The 21,261-nt window shown below is 43.2% G+C and overlaps 1 protein-coding gene across 2 annotated transcripts; it reads right to left on the reverse strand.

The window, feature by feature from the left end:
• Positions 1–3,008: 3,008 nt before the first annotated feature.
• LOC109886029 (high mobility group protein B2-like) lies at positions 3,009–16,436 on the reverse strand. Of its 2 annotated transcripts, none has more exons than XM_031791573.1 (6): positions 16,311–16,435; positions 15,503–15,666; positions 14,848–14,999; positions 13,958–14,016; positions 7,434–7,549; positions 3,009–3,863 (listed from the first exon to the last, which is right to left on the reverse strand). In XM_031791573.1, the coding sequence occupies exons 2-6, from the start codon at positions 15,650–15,652 to the stop codon at positions 3,699–3,701; spliced, it is 642 nt and encodes a 213-aa protein (XP_031647433.1). In that variant the 5' UTR covers positions 15,653–15,666; positions 16,311–16,435; the 3' UTR covers positions 3,009–3,698. The 2 variants fall into 2 exon arrangements, with proteins under 2 accessions (XP_031647433.1, XP_031647434.1); XM_031791574.1 differs by lacking the exon at positions 3,009–3,863 and adding an exon at positions 3,876–4,424 and having other exon boundaries at positions 16,311–16,436.
• Positions 16,437–21,261: the final 4,825 nt, after the last annotated feature.

The following is a 21,261-nucleotide window of genomic DNA, read 5'->3' on the forward strand; positions in this document are numbered from 1 at the left end:
TGTACTGGTACCCCCTGTATACTGCCTCCACATTGACTCTGTACCAGTACCCCCTGTATATAGTCTCCACATTGACTCTGTACTGGTACCCCCTGTATATAGCCTCCACATTGACTCTGTACCAGTACCCCCTGTATAGCCTCCACATTGACTCTGTACTGGTACCCCCTGTATATAGCCTCCACATTGACTCTGTACCAGTACCCCCTGTATATAGCCTCCACATTGACTCTGTACCAGTACCCCCTGTATATAGTCTCCACATTGACTCTGTACCGGTACCCCCTGTATATAGTCTCCACATTGACTCTATACCGTAATACCCTGTATATAGCCTCCACATTGACTCTGTACCGGTACCCCCTGTATATAGTCTCCACATTGACTCTGTACTGGTACCCCCTGTATATAGCTTCCACATTGACTCTGTACCAGTACCCCCTGTATATAGCCTCCACATTGACTCTGTACCAGTACCCCCTGTATATAGCCTCCACATTGACTCTGTACCGGTACCCCCTGTATATAGCCTCCACATTGACTCTGTACCAGTACCCCCTGTATATAGCCTCCACATTGACTCTGTACCGGTACCCCCTGTATACAGCCTCCACATTGACTCTGTACCATAATATCCTGTATATAGCCTCCACATTGACTATGTACCGTAATACCCTGTATATAGCCTCCACATTGACTCTGTACCGTAATACCCTGTATATAGCCTCCACATTGACTCAGTACCGTAATACCCTGTATATAGCCTCCACATTGACTCAGTACCGTAATACCCTGTATATAGCCTCCACATTGACTCAGTACCGTAATACCCTGTATATAGTCTCCACATTGACTCTGTACCAGTACCCCCTGTATATAGCCTCCACATTGACTCAGTACCGTAATACCCTGTATATAGCCTCCACATTGACTCAGTACCGTAATACCCTGTATATAGCCTCCACATTGACTCTGTACCAGTACCCCCTGTATACAGCCTCCACATTGACTCTGTACCAGTACCCCCTCTATATAGCCTCCACATTGACTCAGTACCGTAATACCCTGTATATAGCCTCCACATTGACTCTGTACCGTAATACCCTGTATATAGCCTCCACATTGACTCTGTACCGTAATACCCTGTATATAGCCTCCACATCGACTCAGTACCGTAATACCCTGTATATAGTCTCCACATTGACTCTGTACCGGTACCCCCTGTATATAGCCTCCACATTGACTCTGTACCATAATACCCTGTATATAGCCTCCACATTGACTCAGTACCGTAATACCCTGTATATAGCCTCCACATTGACTCAGTACCGTAATACCCTGTATATAGCCTCCACATTGACTCAGTACCGTAATACCCTGTATATAGCCTCCACATTGACTCAGTACCGTAATACCCTGTATATAGCCTCCACATTGACTCAGTACCGTAATACCCTGTATATAGCCTCCACATTGACTCAGTACCGTAATACCCTGTATATAGCCTCCACATTGACTCAGTACCGTAATACCCTGTATATAGCCTCCACATTGACTCAGTACCGTAATACCCTGTATATAGCCTCCACATTGACTCAGTACCGTAATACCCTGTATATAGCCTCCACATTGACTCAGTACCGTAATACCCTGTATATAGCCTCCACATTGACTCAGTACCGTAATACCCTGTATATAGCCTCCACATTGACTCAGTACCGAACCCGTAATAATACCCTGTATATAGCCTCCACATTGACTCAGTACCGTAATACCCTGTATATAGCCTCCACATTGACTCAGTACCGTAATACCCTGTATATAGCCTCCACATTGACTCAGTACCGTAATACCCTGTATATAGCCTCCACATTGACTCAGTACCGTAATACCCTGTATATAGCCTCCACATTGACTCAGTACCGTAATACCCTGTATATAGCCTCCACATTGACTCAGTACCGTAATACCCTGTATATTTTTATTTTTTTTCACCTTTATTTAACCAGGTAGGCTAGTTGAGAACAAGTTCTCATTTGCAACTGCGACCTGGCCAAGATAAAGCATAGCAGTGTGAGCATACAACAAAGAGTTACACATGGAGTAAACAATTAACAAGTCAATAACACAGTAGAAAACGAAGGGGGGGGTCTATATACAATGTGTGCAAAAGGCATGAGGAGGTAGGCAAATAATTACAATTTTGCAGATTAACACTGGAGTGATAAAAGATCAGATGGTCATGTACAGGTAGAGATATTGGTGTGCAGAAGAGCAGAAAAGTAAATAAATAGAAACAGTACGGGGATGAGGTAGGTGAAAAGGGTGGGCTATTTACCAATAGACTATGTACAGCTGCAGCGATCGGTTAGCTGCTCAGATAGCTGATGTTTGAAGTTGGTGAGGGAGATAAAAGTCTCCAACTTCAGCGATTTTTGCAATTCGTTCCAGTCACAGGCAGCAGAGTACTGGAACGAAAGGCGGCCAAATGAGGTGTTGGCTTTAGGGATGATCAGTGAGATACACCTGCTGGAGCGCGTGCTACGGATGGGTGTTGCCATCGTGACCAGTGAGCTGAGATAAGGCGGAGCTTTACCTAGCATAGACTTGTAGATGACCTGGAGCCAGTGGGTCTGGCGACGAATATGTAGCGAGGGCCAGCCGACTAGAGCATACAAGTCGCAGTGGTGGGTAGTATAAGGTGCTTTAGTGACAAAACGGATGGCACTGTGATAGACTGCATCCAGTTTGCTGAGTAGAGTGTTGGAAGCCATTTTGTAGATGACATCGCCGAAGTCGAGGATCGGTAGGATAGTCAGTTTTACTAGGGTAAGCTTGGCGGCTTGAGTGAAGGAGGCTTTGTTGCGGAATAGAAAGCCGACTCTTGATATAGCCTCCACATCGACTCAGTACCGTAATACCCTGTATATAGGCCCACTATTGTTATCTTACTGCCGTCCTTTAATTATTTGCATCAGTGTTGGAATTAGATAAAACACCCAAAAACATTTTCAGAATCATAATTTTTTTTATTATAAAAGTCAATTTCTACATATTGTTTCAGGACACATTTTTCCATTAAAAAAGAAAATTAAAAACAAAAAAATAAAGTGTATATTTTAAAAGAGTCTGTAGCGTCACACAGCTCTGTTACGACACGTGATAATATTGTAGAGCCTGAACACCACTAGGACCACACACAACCCTGGGAACAACAACAACCTTCTACAAACAGCAACACCGAATGAAGACACCCACAACATTCAGCTCTTATCCAACCCCAACAGAGGTCTGCTATTGGACATGTTGGCCCACAGCAACTGTTTCCAGGGTTACAGATGTTTGCGATGACGACTATTCAGTTACACGGTGATATTATGAGTCCCCTTTAGGTCGTGTCTGGTCCAGTCCAGCTCTAACTAACCCCTGACCTAACTAACCTTTGACCTCTGGTCAGCCCTCAACCCTGCAGGGTCACTGACAGGCACACATAACTTTCAGCCAATCAGATTCCTCCTCTGGCCCGTTAGGATTCCGGTGGAACTGGGTTTGTTCGTTTTACCTCGCCGCGACCCTGGGAGGGCGGAGTTTCCACTTTAGGACCAATGGAATGGTCTCAAAATGCGCAAACTCCGCCCACTAGGCGAGCGCTAAATCGAACGCACCAATCCAACAGGCACGAACACTACGCTAACACTTTACTCATCATCATCGTCATCCTCGTCATCATCGTCCTCAAGGTCGTCGTCATCATCATCGTCGCCACCAGCCATGGCGTGGGGCATCATATTGGACGAGCCACCGGGACCGGGTCGCATCGGCACCCTCTTAACGTTCGCACCAGAGCGGTATGCAGCCATATCCTACAGACAGAGAGATGGTGTTATACAGCTGGAGCGGTATGCAGCGGTATCCTACAGACAGAGAGATGGTGTTATACAGCTGGAGCGGTATGCAGCCATATCCTACAGACAGAGAGATGGTGTTATACAGCTGGAGCGGTATGCAGCCATATCCTACAGACAGAGAGATGGTGTTATACAGCTGGAGCGGTATGCAGCCATATCCTACAGACAGAGAGATGGTGTTATACAGCTGGAGCGGTATGCAGCCATATCCTACAGACAGAGAGATGGTGTTATACAGCTGGAGCGGTATGCAGCCATATCCTACAGACAGAGAGATGGTGTTATACAGCTGGAGCGGTATGCAGCCATATCCTACAGACAGAGAGATGGTGTTATACAGCTGGAGCGGTATGCAGCCATACCCTACAGACAGAGAGATGGTGTTATACAGCTGGAGCGGTATGCAGCGGTATCCTACAGACAGAGAGATGGTGTTATACAGCTGGAGCGGTATGCAGCCATATCCTACAGACAGAGAGATGGTGTTATACAGCTGGAGCGGTATGCAGCCATATCCTACAGACAGAGAGATGGTGTTGTACAGCTGAAGCGGTATGCAGCGGTATCATCCTCCAGGAGAGCCTTAAAGGGGCAGTGGTATATTTTGAGACAGGCTTGATCAGAAAGCCATTCAGAAAGTATTCAGACCTTTTGACTTTTTCCACATTTTGATACATTACAGCCTTATTCTAAAATGGATTAAAAAAATACAAATGTCATCATCAATCTACCCACAATACCCCATAATGATGTCATCATCAATCTACCCACAATACCCCATAATGATGTCATCATCAATCTACCCACAATACCCCATAATGATGTCATCATCAATCTACCCACAATACCCCATAATGATGTCATCATCAATCTACCCACAATACCCCATAATGATGTCATCATCAATCTACCCACAATACCCCATAATGATGTCATCATCAATCTACCCACAATACCCCATAATGATGTCATCATCAATCTACACACAATACCCCATAATGATGTCATCATCAATCTACCCACAATACCCCATAATGATGTCATCATCAATCTACCCACAATACCCCATAATGATGTCATCATCAATCTACCCACAATACCCCATAATGATGTCATCATCAATCTACCCACAATACCCCATAATGATGTCATCATCAATCTACCCACAATACCCCATAATGATGTCATCATCAATCTACACACAATACCCTCTAATGATGTCATCATCAATCTACACACAATACCACATAATGATGTCATCATCAATCTACACACAATACCACATAATGATGTCATCATCAATCTACACACAATACCCTCTAATGATGTCATCATCAATCTACACACAATACCCTCTAATGATGTCATCATCAATCTACACACAATACCCTCTAATGATGTCATCATCAATCTACACACAATACCCTCTAATGATGTCATCATCAATCTACACACACTACCCTCTAATGATGTCATCATCAATCTACACACAATACCCTCTAATGATGTCATCATCAATCTACACACAATACCCTCTAATGATGTCATCATCAATCTACACACAATACCCTCTAATGATGTCATCATCAATCTACACACAATACCCTCTAATGATGTCATCATCAATCTACACACAATACCCTCTAATGATGTCATCATCAATCTACACACAATACCACATAATGATGTCATCATCAATCTACCCACAATACCCTCTAATGATGTCATCATCAATCTACACACAATACCCTCTAATGATGTCATCATCAATCTACCCACAATACCCTCTAATGATGTCATCATCAATCTACACACAATACCCTCTAATGATGTCATCATCAATCTACACACAATACCCCATAATGACAAAAAGAAAACTGTTTTTTAGAAATGTTTTCAAATTCATGAAAAATAAAAAACACATACCTTATTTACATAAGTATTCAGACTCTTTGCTATGAGACTCAAAATGTAGCTCAGGTGCATCCTGTTTCCATCCAAGTTGTTTCTACAACTTGATTGGAGTCCACCTGTGGTAAATTAAATTGATTGGGCATGATTTGGAAAGGCACACACGTGTCTATAAAGGTCCCACAGTTTACAGTGCATTTCAGAGCAAAAACCAAGCCATGAGGTCGAAGGAATTGTCCGTAGAGCTCCAAGACAGGATTGTGTTGAGGCACAGAACTGGAGACGGGTACCAAACAATGTCTGCAGCATTGAAGGTCCCCAAGAACACAGTGGCCTCCATCATTCTTAAATGGAAGAAGTTTGGAACCACCAAGACTCTTCCTAGAGCTGGCCGCCAGGCCAAACTGAGCAATCAGGGGAAAAGGGCCTTGGTCAGGGAGGTGACCAAGAACCCAAGGGTCACTCTGACAGAGCCCCAGAGTTCCCCTGTGGAGATGGGAGAGCCTTCCAGAAGGGCCAGGTCAGGGAGGTGACCAGGAACCCGATGGTCACTTTGACAGAGCTCCAGAGTTCCTCTGTGGAGATGGGAGAACCTTCCAGAAAGACAACCATCTCTGCACCAATCAGACCATTATGAGTGTCCAGACGGAAGCCACTCCTTGGTAAAAGGGCGCATGACAGCCCGCTTAGAGTTTGCCAAAAGGCACCTAAAGACTCTCAGACCATGAGAAACAAGATTCTCTGGTCTGATGAAACCAGGATTGAACTCTTTGGCCAGAATGCCAAGCATCACGTCTGGAGGAAACCAGACACCATCCCTACGGTGAAACATGGTGGTGGCAGCATCATGCTGTGGGGATGTCTTTCAGCGGTAGGAACTGGGAGACTAGTCAGGATCAAGGGAAAGATGAATGGAGCAAAGTACGGAGAGATCCTTGATGAAAACCTGCTCCAGAGCACTCAGGACTTCAGACTGGGGCGAAGGTTCACCTTCCAACAGGACAACGACCCTAAGCACACAGACAAGAAAACACAGGAGTGGCTTCTGAATGTCTCAAGTCTCTGAATGTCCTTGAGTGGCCCAGCCAGAGCCCGGACTTGAACCTGATCGAACATCTCTGGAGAGACCTGAAAATAGCTGAGCAGCGCCGCTCCCCATCCAGGTGTGCCAAGCTGGTAGCATCAAACCCAAGAAGACTAGAAGCTGTAATCGCTGCCGAAGGTGCTTCAACAAAGTACTGAGTAAAAGGTCTGAATACTGATGTAAATGTGACGTTTTCTTTAAAAAACATTTTGTTGCTTTGTCATTATAGTGTGTAGATTGATGAGGGAGAAAAACTATTTAATCCATTTTAGAATAAGGCTGTAACGTTACAAAATGTGGAATAAGTCAAGAGGTCTGAATACTTCCTGAATTCACTCTATTACTGATTTTCTAAGATACTAATACAAATTTTTTAAAAGGGGTTCCTGTCATTGTGTAAAAATGGTGTTACGGAGATTTTGGACAAGCAAAATATATGTCCTACTACATGTGGCTAAATAAGCTAATGTGAAGCCATGTTAAAGTCCTGTATCTGTGTGCGTGTTTGTTACCGTAGTAACGTAGAGTACCTTGTCGTATTTCTCCCTCAGTCGGAGAGCCTTCTCTTCAAACGGCTGTTTCTGGGTTGGAGTCTGTTGACCCCACATGATCCCCAGCTTCTTAGCTGTCTCTCCTATAGAACAACCTGGAGACGATAATATATACATTATATATACTACCACATATACATACACTATATATATATATATACTACCTCATATACATTATATATACTACCTCATATACATACATTATATATATATATATATATACTACCTCATACAAAACAGCCTGGAGACGATAATACATACATTATATATACTACCTCATATACATTATATATACTACCTCATATACATACATTATATATATATATATATATATACTACCTCATACAAAACAGCCTGGAGACAATAATACATACATTTTATATATATATATATATATACACAGTGGGGCAAAAAAGTATTTAGTCAGCCACCAATTGTGCAAGTTCTCCCACTTAAAAAGATGAGAGGCCTGTAATTTTCATCATAGGTACACTTCAACTATGACAGACAAAATGAGGGAAAAAAATCCAGAAAATCACATTGTAGGATTTTTTATGAATTTATTTGCACATTATGGTGGAAAATAAGTATACACAATCATGAAGTGGAACGACATTTATTGGATATTTCAAACTTTTTTAACAAATCAAAAACTGAAAAATTGGGCGTGCAAAATGATTCAGCCCCCTTAAGGTAATACTTTGTAGCGCCACCTTTTGCTGCGATTACAGCTATAAGTCGCTAGGGGTATGTCTCTACCAGTTTTGCACATCGAGAGACTGAAATTTTTTCCCATTCTTCCTTGCAAAACAGCTCGAGCTCAGTGAGGTTGGATGGAGAGCATTTGTGAACAGCAGTTTTCAGTTCTTTCCACAGATTTTCGATTGGATTCAGGTCTGGACTTTGACTTGGCCATTCTAACACCTGGATATGTTTATTTTTGAACCATTCCATTGTAGATTTTGCTTTATGTTTTGGATCATTGTCTTGTTGGAAGACAAATCTCCAATCCCAGTCTCAGGTCTTTTGCAGACTCCATCAGGTTTTCTTCCAGAATGGTCCTGTATTTGGCTCCATCCATCTTCCCATCAATTTTAACCATCTTCCCTGTCCCTGCTGAAGAAAAGCAGGCCCAAACCATGATGCTGCCACCACCATGTTTGACAGTGGGGATGGTATTTATCATCATTAGTCATTTAGGTCAACATTGGATCATTCAGAGATCCTCACTGAACTTCTGGAGAGAGTTTGCTGCACTGAAAGTAAAGGGGCTGAATAATTTTGCACGCCCAATTGTTCAGTTTTTGATTGGTTAAAAAAGTTTGAAATATCCAATAAATGTCGTTCCACTTCATGATTGTGTCCCACTTGTTGTTGATCCTGAAATGTGGCAAAAGGTCGCAAAGTTCAAGGGGGCCGAATACTTTCGCAAGGCACTGTATATACTACCCCTTATAGAACAGCCTGGAGACAATAATACATACATTATATATATATAGTACCTCATAGGGGGTAGTATATATATAATAATGTATATATTATTGTCTCCAAGCTGTTCTATAAGGTAGTAGTATATACAGTTGAAGTCAGAAGTTTACATACACTTTAGCCAAATACATTTAAACTCAGTTTTTCACAATTCCTGACATTTAATCCTAGTAAAAATTCAGTTTTAGGTCAGTTAGGATCACCACTTTATTTTAAGAATGTGAAATGTCAGAATAATAGTAGAGAGAATGATTTATTTCAGCTTTTATTTCTTTCATCACATTCCCAGTGGGTCAGAAGTTTACATACACTCAATTAGTATTTGGTAGCATTGCCTTTAAATTGTTTAACTTGGGTCAAACATTTCAGGTAGCTTCCCACAATAAGTTGGGTGAATTTTGGCCCATTCCTCCTGACAGAGCTGGTGTAACTGAGTCAGGTTTGTAGGCCTCCTTGCTCGCACACGCCTTTTCGGTTCTACCAACACATTTTCTATAGGATTGAGGTCAGGGCTTTGTGATGGCCACTCCAATACCTTGATTTTGTTGTCCTTAAGCCATTTTTCCAGAACTGGAAGTATGCTTGGGGTCATTGTCCATTTGGAAGACCCATTTGCGACCAAGCTTTAACTTCCCGACTGATGTCTTGAGATGTTGCTTCAATATATCCACATCATTTTCCGACCTCATGATGCCATCTATTGTGTGAAGTGGAACAGTCCCACCCCCACAACATGATGCTGCCACCCCCATGCATCACGGTTGGGATGGTGTTCTTCGGTTTGCAAGCCTTCCCCTTTTTCCTCCAAACATAACGATGGTCATTATGGCCAAACAGTTCTATTTTTGTTTCATCAGACCAGAGGACATTTCTCCAAAAAGTACGATCTTTGTCCCCATGTTGTCACGTTCGTTGTAAAGAGGAGACAAAGGCGCAGCGTGGGAACATAACTCTTTAATTAAAGAGAGAACACTGAACAGAACTAAACAGAACTTAACAAAACGAACCGTGAAGCAATATGGCAGAACAGGCAACTAAACATAGAATAACAACCCACAAACTATCCAAGGAATATGGCTAGTGCAGAACATTCAACTAAACATAGAATAACAACCCACAAACTACCCAAGGAATATGGCTAGTGCAGAACATTCAACTAAACATAGAATAACAACCCACAAACTACCCAAGGAATATGGCTAGTGCAGAACATTCAACTAAACATAGAATAACAACCCACAAACTACCCAAGGAATATGGCTAGTGCAGAACATTCAACTAAACATAGAATAACAACCCACAAACTACCCAAGGAATATGGCTAGTGCAGAACATTCAACTAAACATAGAATAACAACCCACAAACTACCCAAGGAATATGGCTAGTGCAGAACATTCAACTAAACATAGAATAACAACCCACAAACTACCCAAGGAATATGGCTAGTGCAGAACATTCAACTAAACATAGAATAACAACCCACAAACTACCCAAGGAATATGGCTAGTGCAGAACAGGCAACTAAACATAGAATAACAACCCACAAACTACCCAAGGAATATGGCTAGTGCAGAACATTCAACTAAACATAGAATAACAACCCACAAACTACCCAAGGAATATGGCTAGTGCAGAACATTCAACTAAACATAGAATAACAACCCACAAACTACCCAAGGAATATGGCTAGTGCAGAACATTCAACTAAACATAGAATAACAACCCACAAACTACCCAAGGAATATGGCTAGTGCAGAACATTCAACTAAACATAGAATAACAACCCACAAACTACCCAAGGAATATGGCTAGTGCAGAACATTCAACTAAACATAGAATAACAACCCACAAACTACCCAAGGAATATGGCTAGTGCAGAACATTCAACTAAACATAGAATAACAACCCACAAACTACCCAAGGAATATGGCTAGTGCAGAACAGGCAACTAAACATAGAATAACAACCCACAAACTACCCAAGGAATATGGCTAGTGCAGAACATTCAACTAAACATAGAATAACAACCCACAAACTACCCAAGGAATATGGCTAGTGCAGAACATTCAACTAAACATAGAATAACAACCCACAAACTACCCAAGGAATATGGCTAGTGCAGAACATTCAACTAAACATAGAATAACAACCCACAAACTACCCAAGGAATATGGCTAGTGCAGAACAGGCAACTAAACATAGAATAACAACCCACAAACTACCCAAGGAATATGGCTAGTGCAGAACAGGCAACTAAACATAGAATAACAACCCACAAACTACCCAAGGAATATGGCTAGTGCAGAACATTCAACTAAACATAGAATAACAACCCACAAACTACCCAAGGAATATGGCTAGTGCAGAACATTCAACTAAACATAGAATAACAACCCACAAACTACCCAAGGAATATGGCTAGTGCAGAACATTCAACTAAACATAGAATAACAACCCACAAACTACCCAAGGAATATGGCTAGTGCAGAACAGGCAACTAAACATAGAATAACAACCCACAAACTACCCAAGGAATATGGCTAGTGCAGAACATTCAACTAAACATAGAATAACAACCCACAAACTACCCAAGGAATATGGCTAGTGCAGAACATTCAACTAAACATAGAATAACAACCCACAAACTACCCAAGGAATATGGCTAGTGCAGAACATTCAACTAAACATAGAATAACAACCCACAAACTACCCAAGGAATATGGCTAGTGCAGAACAGGCAACTAAACATAGAATAACAACCCACAAACTACCCAAGGAATATGGCTAGTGCAGAACATTCAACTAAACATAGAATAACAACCCACAAACTACCCAAGGAATATGGCTAGTGCAGAACATTCAACTAAACATAGAATAACAACCCACAAACTACCCAAGGAATATGGCTAGTGCAGAACAGGCAACTAAACATAGAATAACAACCCACAAACTACCCAAGGAATATGGCTAGTGCAGAACATTCAACTAAACATAGAATAACAACCCACAAACTACCCAAGGAATATGGCTAGTGCAGAACATTCAACTAAACATAGAATAACAACCCACAAACTACCCAAGGAATATGGCTAGTGCAGAACAGGCAACTAAACATAGAATACAAAACATAGAACTCCAACTCACACCCAAAACCAAAATAGAGATAAAAAGGATCTCTAAGGTCAGGGCGTGACAATGTGCAGTAGCAAACCGTAGTCTGACTTTTTTTATGGTGGTTTTGGAGCAGTGGCTTCTTCCTTGCTGAGCAGCCTTTCAGGTTATGTCGATATGGGACTCGTTTTACTGTGGATAGATACTTTTGTACCTGTTTCCTCCATCCTCTTCACAAGGTCCTTTGCTGTTGTTCTGGGATTGATTTGTACTTTTCACACCAAAGTACATTCATCTTTAGAAGACAGAACACGTCTCCTTCCTGAGCGGTATGACGGCTGCGTGGTCCCATGGTGTTTATACTTGTGTACTATTGTTTGTACAGATGAACGTGGCGTTTGGAAATTGTTCCCAAGGATGAACCAGACTTGTGGAGGCCCACCATTTTTTTCTGGGATCTTGGCTGATTTCTTTTGATTTTCCCATGATGTCAAGCAAAGAGGCACTGAGTTTGAAGGTAGGCCTTGAAATACATCCACAGGTACACCTCCAATTGACTCAAATGATGTCAATTAGCCTATCAGAAGCTTCGAAAGCCATGACATCATTTTCTGGAATTTTCCAAGCTGTTTAAAGGCAGTCAGACCCACTGGAATTGTGATACAGTGAATTATAATTATAAATTGTTGTAAAAATGACTTGTCATGCATAAAGTAGATGTCCTAACCGACTTGCCAAAACTATAGTTTGTAAACAAGAAATTTGTGGAGAGGTTTAAAAACATGTTTTAATGACTCCAACCTAAGTGTATGTAAACTAACGACTTCAACTGTACATTATTATACGTGTATATACATTACTATTAGACTCTCCTATAGAACAGCCTGGAGACTGGTAGTAATACTGTCATCATTAGTGACCCTGAGAACCCCTGGTAGTAATACTGTCATCATTAGTGACCCTGTGAACTCCTGGTAGTAATACTGTCATCATTAGTGACCCTGTGAACTCCTGGTAGTAATACTGTCATCATTAGTGACCCTGAGAACCCCTGGTAGTAATACTGTCATCATTAGTGACCCTGGGAACCCCTGGTAGTAATACTGTCATCATTAGTGACCCTGGGAACTCCTGGTAGTAATACTGTCATCATTAGTGACCCTGGTAGTAATACTGTCATCAGTAGTGACCCTGGTAGTAATACTGTCATCAGTAGTGACCCTGGTAGTAATACTGTCATCATTAGTGACCCTGGGAACTCCTGGTAGTAATACTGTCATCATTAGTGACCCTGGGAACTCCTGGTAGTAATACTGTCATCATTAGTGACCCTGGGAACTCCTGGTAGTAATACTGTCATCCTCATCATCATTAGTGACCCTGGGAACTCCTGGTAGTAATACTGTCATCATTAGTGACCCTGGTAGTAATACTGTTATCATTAGTGACCCTGGTAGTAATACTGTCATCATTAGTGACCCTGGTAGTAATACTGTCATCATTAGTGACCCTGGTAGTAATACTGTCATCAGTAGTGACCCTGGTAGTAATACTGTCATCATTAGTGACCCTGGTAGTAATACTGTTATCATTAGTGACCCTGGTAGTAATACTGTTATCATTAGTGACCCTGGTAGTAATACTGTCATCATTAGTGACCCTGGTAGTAATACTGTCATCAGTAGTGACCCTGGTAGTAATACTGTCATCATTAGTGACCCTGGGAACTCCTGGTAGTAATACTGTCATCATTAGTGACCCTGGGAACTCCTGGTAGTAATACTGTCATCATTAGTGACCCTGGTAGTAATACTGTCATCAGTAGTGACCCTGGTAGTAATACTGTCATCATTAGTGACCCTGGGAACTCCTGGTAGTAATACTGTCATCATCATTAGTGTACCTGGGAACTCCTGTTTGACCGTCGGACGGAACTCTGCTGAGAACACAAAAAAGGCAGACCTGGGGGAGGAAGAGGAAGGAGGGTTAGAGGGAAGCAGGTCATATGTGATGGAGGGAGGAGGGAAGCAGGTCATATGTGATGGAGGGAGGAGGGTTAGAGGGAAGCAGGTCATATGTGATGGACGGAGAAGAGTTAGAGGGAAGCAGGTCATATGTGATGGAGGGAGGAGGGTTAGAGGAAAGCAGGTCATATGTGATGGAGGGAGGAGGCTTAGAGGGAAGCAGGTCATATGTGATGGACGGAGAAGAGTTAGAGGGAAGCAGGTCATATGTGATGGACGGAGGAGGGTTAGAGGGAAGCAGGTCATATGTGATGGATGGACGGAGGAGGGTTAGAGGGAAGCAGGTCATATGTGATGGAGGGAGGAAGCTTAGAGGGAAGCAGGTCATATGTGATGGATGGAGGGAGGAGGGTTAGAGGGAAGCAGGTCATATGTGTTGGAGGGAGGAGGGTTATAGGGAAGCAGGTCATATGTGACGGAGGGAGGAGGGTTAGAGGGAAGCAGGTCATATGTGATGGAGGGAGGAGGGAAGCAGGTCATATGTGATGGAGGGAGGAGGGAAGCAGGTCCTATGTGATGGAGGGAGGAGGGAAGCAGGTCATATGTGATGGATGGAGGAGGGTTAGAGGGAAGCAGGTCATATGTGATGGACGGAGGAGGGTTAGAGGGAAGCAGGTCATATGTGATGGATGGAGGAGGGTTAGAGGGAAGCAGGTCATATGTGATGGAGGGAGGAGGGTTAGAGGGAAGCAGGTCATATGTGATGGAGGGAGGAGGGTTAGAGTGAAGCAGGCCATATGTGATGGATATACAGTAGTGTGTGACTCACGGGGGTCGTTTTGGAGCGTTGGGGTCCTTCTTCCTCCTACCACTCTTGGCCATCCCCTTGGGGGGGACGTACCCCCTCATGTCCCTCTCATAACGCACCTTGTCGTTCTTCGCCATGTCCTCAAAACGACGCTTGTCAATCGCAGTGGAAGCCTACACACAGTTATAAAACACACTACATTATATATATATACTATTACACACAAACACAGGTATAACTATTACACACACACACAGTTATAAACACACTACTATATTACACATCATCAGTGGAAGCCTACACACAGTTATAACTTCTCCATTTCATAACAGACACAGTGATATAACACCGTTATAACAGACACAGTGATATAACACCATTATAACAGACACAGTGATATAACACCGTTATAACAGACACAGTGGTGGTATAACACCATTATAACAGACACAGTGGTATAACACCGTTATAACAGACACAGTGATATAACACCATTATAACAGACACAGTGGTATAACAGACACCGTGGTGGTATAACACCGTTATAACAGACACAGTGGTGGTATAACACTGTTATAACAGACACAGTGGTGGTATAACACCGTTATAACAGACACAGTGGTATAACAGACACCGTGGTGGTATAACACACTGTGATGTGTGTATTAATATGTACCCTCCATCTCTCTGAACACTGCTTGGAGAACTCCGCGAAGTTGACCGACTGGTCGGGTTGTTTAATCTTCTGTTCCTCCCGGCAGGTCTGGACGAAGAAGGCGTAGGCTGACGTCTTGCCCTTGGGTTTATTAACGTCCCCTTTCACCATGGTGACACGACTGACTGATGAACCCCGGGAGAAAAATAGACACATTTATTAACTACTTTTATGCAAGAGCATCTAGCTAAAGTGGTTAACTAGCTAGGATCCACGTCAGATAACATTGTAGACCCGTGTGCAGTAGACTGTATAGAGTTTGCAGTGAGGGTTAGCCCGGTTAGCTGCCACCTAGCATGCTAGCTCGTTGAGAACAATGGGCCCACCATTTGCTTCCCGCCTAACGCGCTGCTAACTCATCCCATCCCCCAGCGCTAGCATTTATGCTAAAGATGCTAACGCTGCTAGCTTTCGGCTAGTTAACGTTAGCTAGTGTGAAGAAGAAAAATAATAATGAGTAATCAAATTAGTCATCCTTAATAAAGCAAGTTTATTTTTTACTTTAACTACATGTGAAATGTAGATGTAGCTACGTAACGTTTCGGTGGCTCGCTTTGTAGTTAGCTAACGTTAATATACAGTAACGTTACCGTACAGTAACGTTAACAGTTAACGGTACAGTAACTTAGCAGACAAAATACGAGTTAAACATGCAAGGGGAAACTAACGTTTTCTACAATTATTCAGGTACATTTTTCATTAAATGGCTTCATGTAGGGAAAACATTTAATTTGACTACTACTAACGTGTAATCTTTTCCATGACTTACTTTAACCGGTCAGATAGAAATAATTCGTTTCACGTTGTTGTTGTTGTTGTCGACGCTGTGTGCTTTGCTACCGAGGCCAGTTGATAGAGGTTCAAACTGGATGGAGCTCAGACCCCGCCCCCAGTCCGCCCCCGTTGGCTGATTACCGTCAGTAGAACGCTGGGGGCGGGGACCCGAGTGTTGAGATGTGCGGAAACTCGTCCCTGATTGGCCAGGGTGCGTTCGATTCAGCCTTGATTTGGTACCAAAGAGCCAACTCCAACTACTGCATGCCGTGCGGCAGATTTTCGCCCTAGTTGAACGCGGTGGGTACACGGTAAATGGACCAATATTGTGATTCTGATGTTTTTTGCGCGGGTCTGTGATAGTTTATTACTAGCTGATTGACAACGGTACTAACCATGTCTGTCCGATCAGATCTGAACATTGTCCACTACTTGTCTTGTTAGTAATATGATGAAGCGATTCACAACAATGAAAACGACAAGAGCCTAGAGATTGGAATCCTTTCTGGCTCACTTTGGCGAGAGGGGTGAAGCTGGTTTTAATGTCTATGGGGTGAAGTGGCAACATACGTTGCTTTGGTTTTCTATACTGAACAAAGATATAAATGCAACATTTCATTTAACTAGGCAAGTCAGTTAAGAACAAATTCTTATTTACAATGACAGCCCAGGTGACACTGGGCCAATTGTGCACCGGCCTATGGGCCTGGATTCGAACCAGGGTGACTGTAGTGACTCCTCTACCACTGAGATGCAGTGTCTTAGACCACTGCGCCACTCGGGAGCAGTGCTCCATGGCTGAAATCATTAAAGATCCCAGAAATTTTCATTCACACAAAAAAACGTATTTCTCTCTGAATTTGTGCACCATTTGTCCTTTGACAAGATAATCCATCCACCTGACAGGTGTGGCGTATCAAGAAGCTGATTGGCGCAGTGGTCTAAGATACTGCATCTTAGTGGTCTAAGATACTGCATCTCAGTGGTCTAAGATACTGCATCTCAGTGATCTAAGATACTGCATCTCAGTGATCTAAGATACTGCATCTCAGTGGTCTAAGATACTGCATCTCAGTGATCTAAGATACTGCATCTCAGTGATCTAAGATACTGCATCTCAGTGGTCTAAGATACTGCATCTCAGTGATCTAAGATACTGCATCTCAGTGATCTAAGATACTGCATCTCAGTGGTCTAAGATACTGCATCTCAGTGGTCTAAGATACTGCATCTTAGTGGTCTAAGATACTGCATCGCAGTGGTCTAAGATACGGCATCTTAGTGGTCTAAGATACTGCATCTTAGTGGTCTAAGATACGGCATCTTAGTGGTCTAAGATACGGCATCTTAGTGGTCTAAGATACTGCATCTCAGTGGTCTAAAATACTGCATCTCAGTGGTCTAAGATACGGCATCTCAGTGGTCTAAGATACGGCATCTCAGTGGTCTAAGATACGGCATCTTAGTGGTCTAAGATACTGCATCTCAGTGTTCTAAGATACGGCATCTCAGTGGTCTAAGATACGGCATCTCAGTGGTCTAAGATACGGCATCTTAGTGGTCTAAGATACTGCATCTCAGTGGTCTAAGATACGGCATCTTAGTGGTCTAAGATACTGCATCTCAGTGGTCTAAGATACTGCATCTCAGTGGTCTAAGATACGGCATCTTAGTGGTCTAAGATACTGCATCTTAGTGGTCTAAGATACGGCATCTCAGTGGTCTAAGATACTGCATCTCAGTGATCTAAGATACTGCATCTCAGTGATCTAAGATACTGCATCTCAGTGGTCTAAGATACTGCATCTCAGTGGTCTAAGATACTGCATCTCAGTGGTCTAAGATACTGCATCTCAGTGATCTAAGATACTGCATCTCAGTGATCTAAGATACTGCATCTCAGTGGTCTAAGATACTGCATCTCAGTGGTCTAAGATACTGCATCTTAGTGGTCTAAGATACTGCATCTCAGTGGTCTAAGATACTGCATCGCAGTGGTCTAAGATACGGCATCTTAGTGGTCTAAGATACTGCATCTTAGTGGTCTAAGATACGGCATCTTAGTGGTCTAAGATACGGCATCTTAGTGGTCTAAGATACTGCATCTCAGTGGTCTAAAATACTGCATCTCAGTGGTCTAAGATACGGCATCTCAGTGGTCTAAGATACGGCATCTCAGTGGTCTAAGATACGGCATCTTAGTGGTCTAAGATACTGCATCTCAGTGTTCTAAGATACGGCATTTCAGTGGTCTAAGATACGGCATCTCAGTGGTCTAAGATACGGCATCTTAGTGGTCTAAGATACTGCATCTCAGTGGTCTAAGATACGGCATCTTAGTGGTCTAAGATACTGCATCTCAGTGGTCTAAGATACTGCATCTCAGTGGTCTAAGATACGGCATCTTAGTGGTCTAAGATACTGCATCTTAGTGGTCTAAGATACGGCATCTCAGTGGTCTAAGATACTGCATCTCAGTGATCTAAGATACTGCATCTCAGTGATCTAAGATACTGCATCTCAGTGGTCTAAGATACTGCATCTCAGTGGTCTAAGATACTGCATCTCAGTGGTCTAAGATACTGCATCTCAGTGATCTAAGATACTGCATCTCAGTGATCTAAGATACTGCATCTCAGTGGTCTAAGATACTGCATCTCAGTGGTCTAAGATACTGCATCTTAGTGGTCTAAGATACTGCATCTCAGTGGTCTAAGATACTGCATCGCAGTGGTCTAAGATACGGCATCTTAGTGGTCTAAGATACTGCATCTTAGTGGTCTAAGATACGGCATCTTAGTGGTCTAAGATACGGCATCTTAGTGGTCTAAGATACTGCATCTCAGTGGTCTAAAATACTGCATCTCAGTGGTCTAAGATACGGCATCTCAGTGGTCTAAGATACGGCATCTCAGTGGTCTAAGATACGGCATCTTAGTGGTCTAAGATACTGCATCTCAGTGTTCTAAGATACGGCATCTCAGTGGTCTAAGATACGGCATCTCAGTGGTCTAAGATACGGCATCTTAGTGGTCTAAGATACTGCATCTCAGTGGTCTAAGATACGGCATCTTAGTGGTCTAAGATACTGCATCTCAGTGGTCTAAGATACTGCATCTCAGTGGTCTAAGATACGGCATCTTAGTGGTCTAAGATACTGCATCTTAGTGGTCTAAGATACGGCATCTCAGTGGTCTAAGATACTGCATCTCAGTGCAAGAGGTGTCACTGCAGTATTTGGTAAAAATAGAATAAAATCATTACACAGGTGCACCTTGTGCCTGAGGGTGGTGCTGTTACTAATGACTACCTGGAGGGCCTGAGGGTAGTGTTGTTACTAATGACTACCTGGAGGGCCTGAGGGTAGTGTTGTTACTAATGACTACATGTATTTACCTGGAGGGCCTGAGGGTGGTGCTGTTACTAATGACTACCTGGAGGGCCTGAGGGTGGTGCTGTTACTAATGACTACCTGGAGGGCCTGAGGGTGGTGCTGTTACTAATGACTACATGTATTTACCTGGAGGGCCTGAGGGTGGTGCTGTTACTAATGACTCCCTGTAGGGCCTGAGGGTGGTGCTGTTACTAATGACTACCTGGAGGGCCTGAGGGTGGTGCTGCTACTAATGACTACCTGGAGGGCCTGAGAGTGGTGCTGTTACTAATGACTACATGTATTTACCTGGAGGGCCTGAGGGTGGTGCTGTTACTAATGACTACCTGGAGGGCCTGAGAGTGGTGCTGTTACTAATGACTACATGTATTTACCTGGAGGGCCTGAGGGTGGTGCTGTTACTAATGACTACATGTATTTACCTGGAGGGCGTGAGGGTGGTGCTGTTACTAATGACTACCTGGAGGGCCTGTGGGTGGTGCTGTTACTAATGACTACATATATTTACCTGGAGGGCCTGAGGGTGGCGCTGTTAGCCTTCTTCTCATGAGTAGTTGTGCAGGTGTGAGACCTATTCCATCCAGGGGTGTGTAAGAATCTCCATTGCTGTTTCAACAGGTTCTTCCCAGTCTGAACTGCTGTCTCAGCTTGGCTGTTTCTCAACAGGTTCTTCCCAGTCTGAACTGCTCTCTCAGCTTGGCTGTTTCTCAACAGGTTCTTCCCAGTCTGAACTGCTCTCTCAGCTTGGCTGTTTCTCAACAGGTTCTTCCCAGTCTGAACTGCTCTCTCAGCTTGGCTGTTTCTCAACAGGTTCTTCCCAGTCTGAACTGCTCTCTCAGCTTGGCTGTTTCTCAACAGGTTCTTCCCAGTCTGAACTGCTCTCTCAGCTTGGCTGTTTTCTCAACAGGTTCTTCACAGAACTGCTCTCTCAGCTTGGCTGTTTTCTCAACAGGTTCTTCCCAGTCTGAACTGCTCTCTCAGCTTGGCTGTTTTCTCAACAGGTTCTTCCCAGTCTGATCTGCTCTCTCATCTGTGCCGGAAAGCTCCACCTGACAGGTGTGAACTCCTAGCTGGTAGGGGACTCTGACATTCGCCAGCTGTCTTCCATTGTCGGATCACCAAACGTTGTTGCTGAGCTCGACTGTAGTGCTGTAATAATGTGTTTACTTGTTGTTCCACTGAGTTTGGAGGTTTCTGGGTATTTTGAGTAGTAATCCACACATCGTAGGTATTCTGTGTCGTTGTAAAGGCTGGAGGTCCAAGCTCCTCTCTGATTGGATTAGACACGAGGGTCTCTCTTTGGTTGTTGTTGTGTGTGTTGCAGACTGCACATTTTGCTACAACATCTTCTATCTGTTTAGCCATGCCTGGACTGAACCCTGGCTCATTCCTTACATTTGACCAGTCCCATGTGTGCTTCTTGTATTGTTTTCATAATGTCGTCTCGCATTCTCTGAGGAACGACAAGTTCTGACCCTTTGAACAGCAGGTCCAGTAGTGCCGTAGTGTCTCTGACTTCCTGTTGAACTGTCTCTGACTTCCTGTTGAACTG

Source organism: Oncorhynchus kisutch, linkage group LG16 (genome assembly GCF_002021735.2).
Source record: "Oncorhynchus kisutch isolate 150728-3 linkage group LG16, Okis_V2, whole genome shotgun sequence".
Taxonomy (NCBI): Eukaryota; Metazoa; Chordata; class Actinopteri; order Salmoniformes; family Salmonidae; genus Oncorhynchus; species Oncorhynchus kisutch.

What these genes read in the sequence shown, in the direction of transcription:
- LOC109886029 (XM_031791573.1), bottom strand. Translation starts at nt 15,652, where the DNA reads ATGGTGAAAGGGGACGTTAATAAACCCAAGGGCAAGACGTCAGCCTAC. An exon ending in AACGCTCCAAAACGACCCCC is followed by an intron (nt 14,017 to 14,847) that starts GTGAGTCACACA and finishes TTCCTCCCCCAG; the next exon opens with GTCTGCCTTTTTTGTGTTCT. An exon ending in TGAGGGAGAAATACGACAAG is followed by an intron (nt 3,864 to 7,433) that starts GTACTCTACGTT and finishes CTCTGTCTGTAG; the next exon opens with GATATGGCTGCATACCGCTC.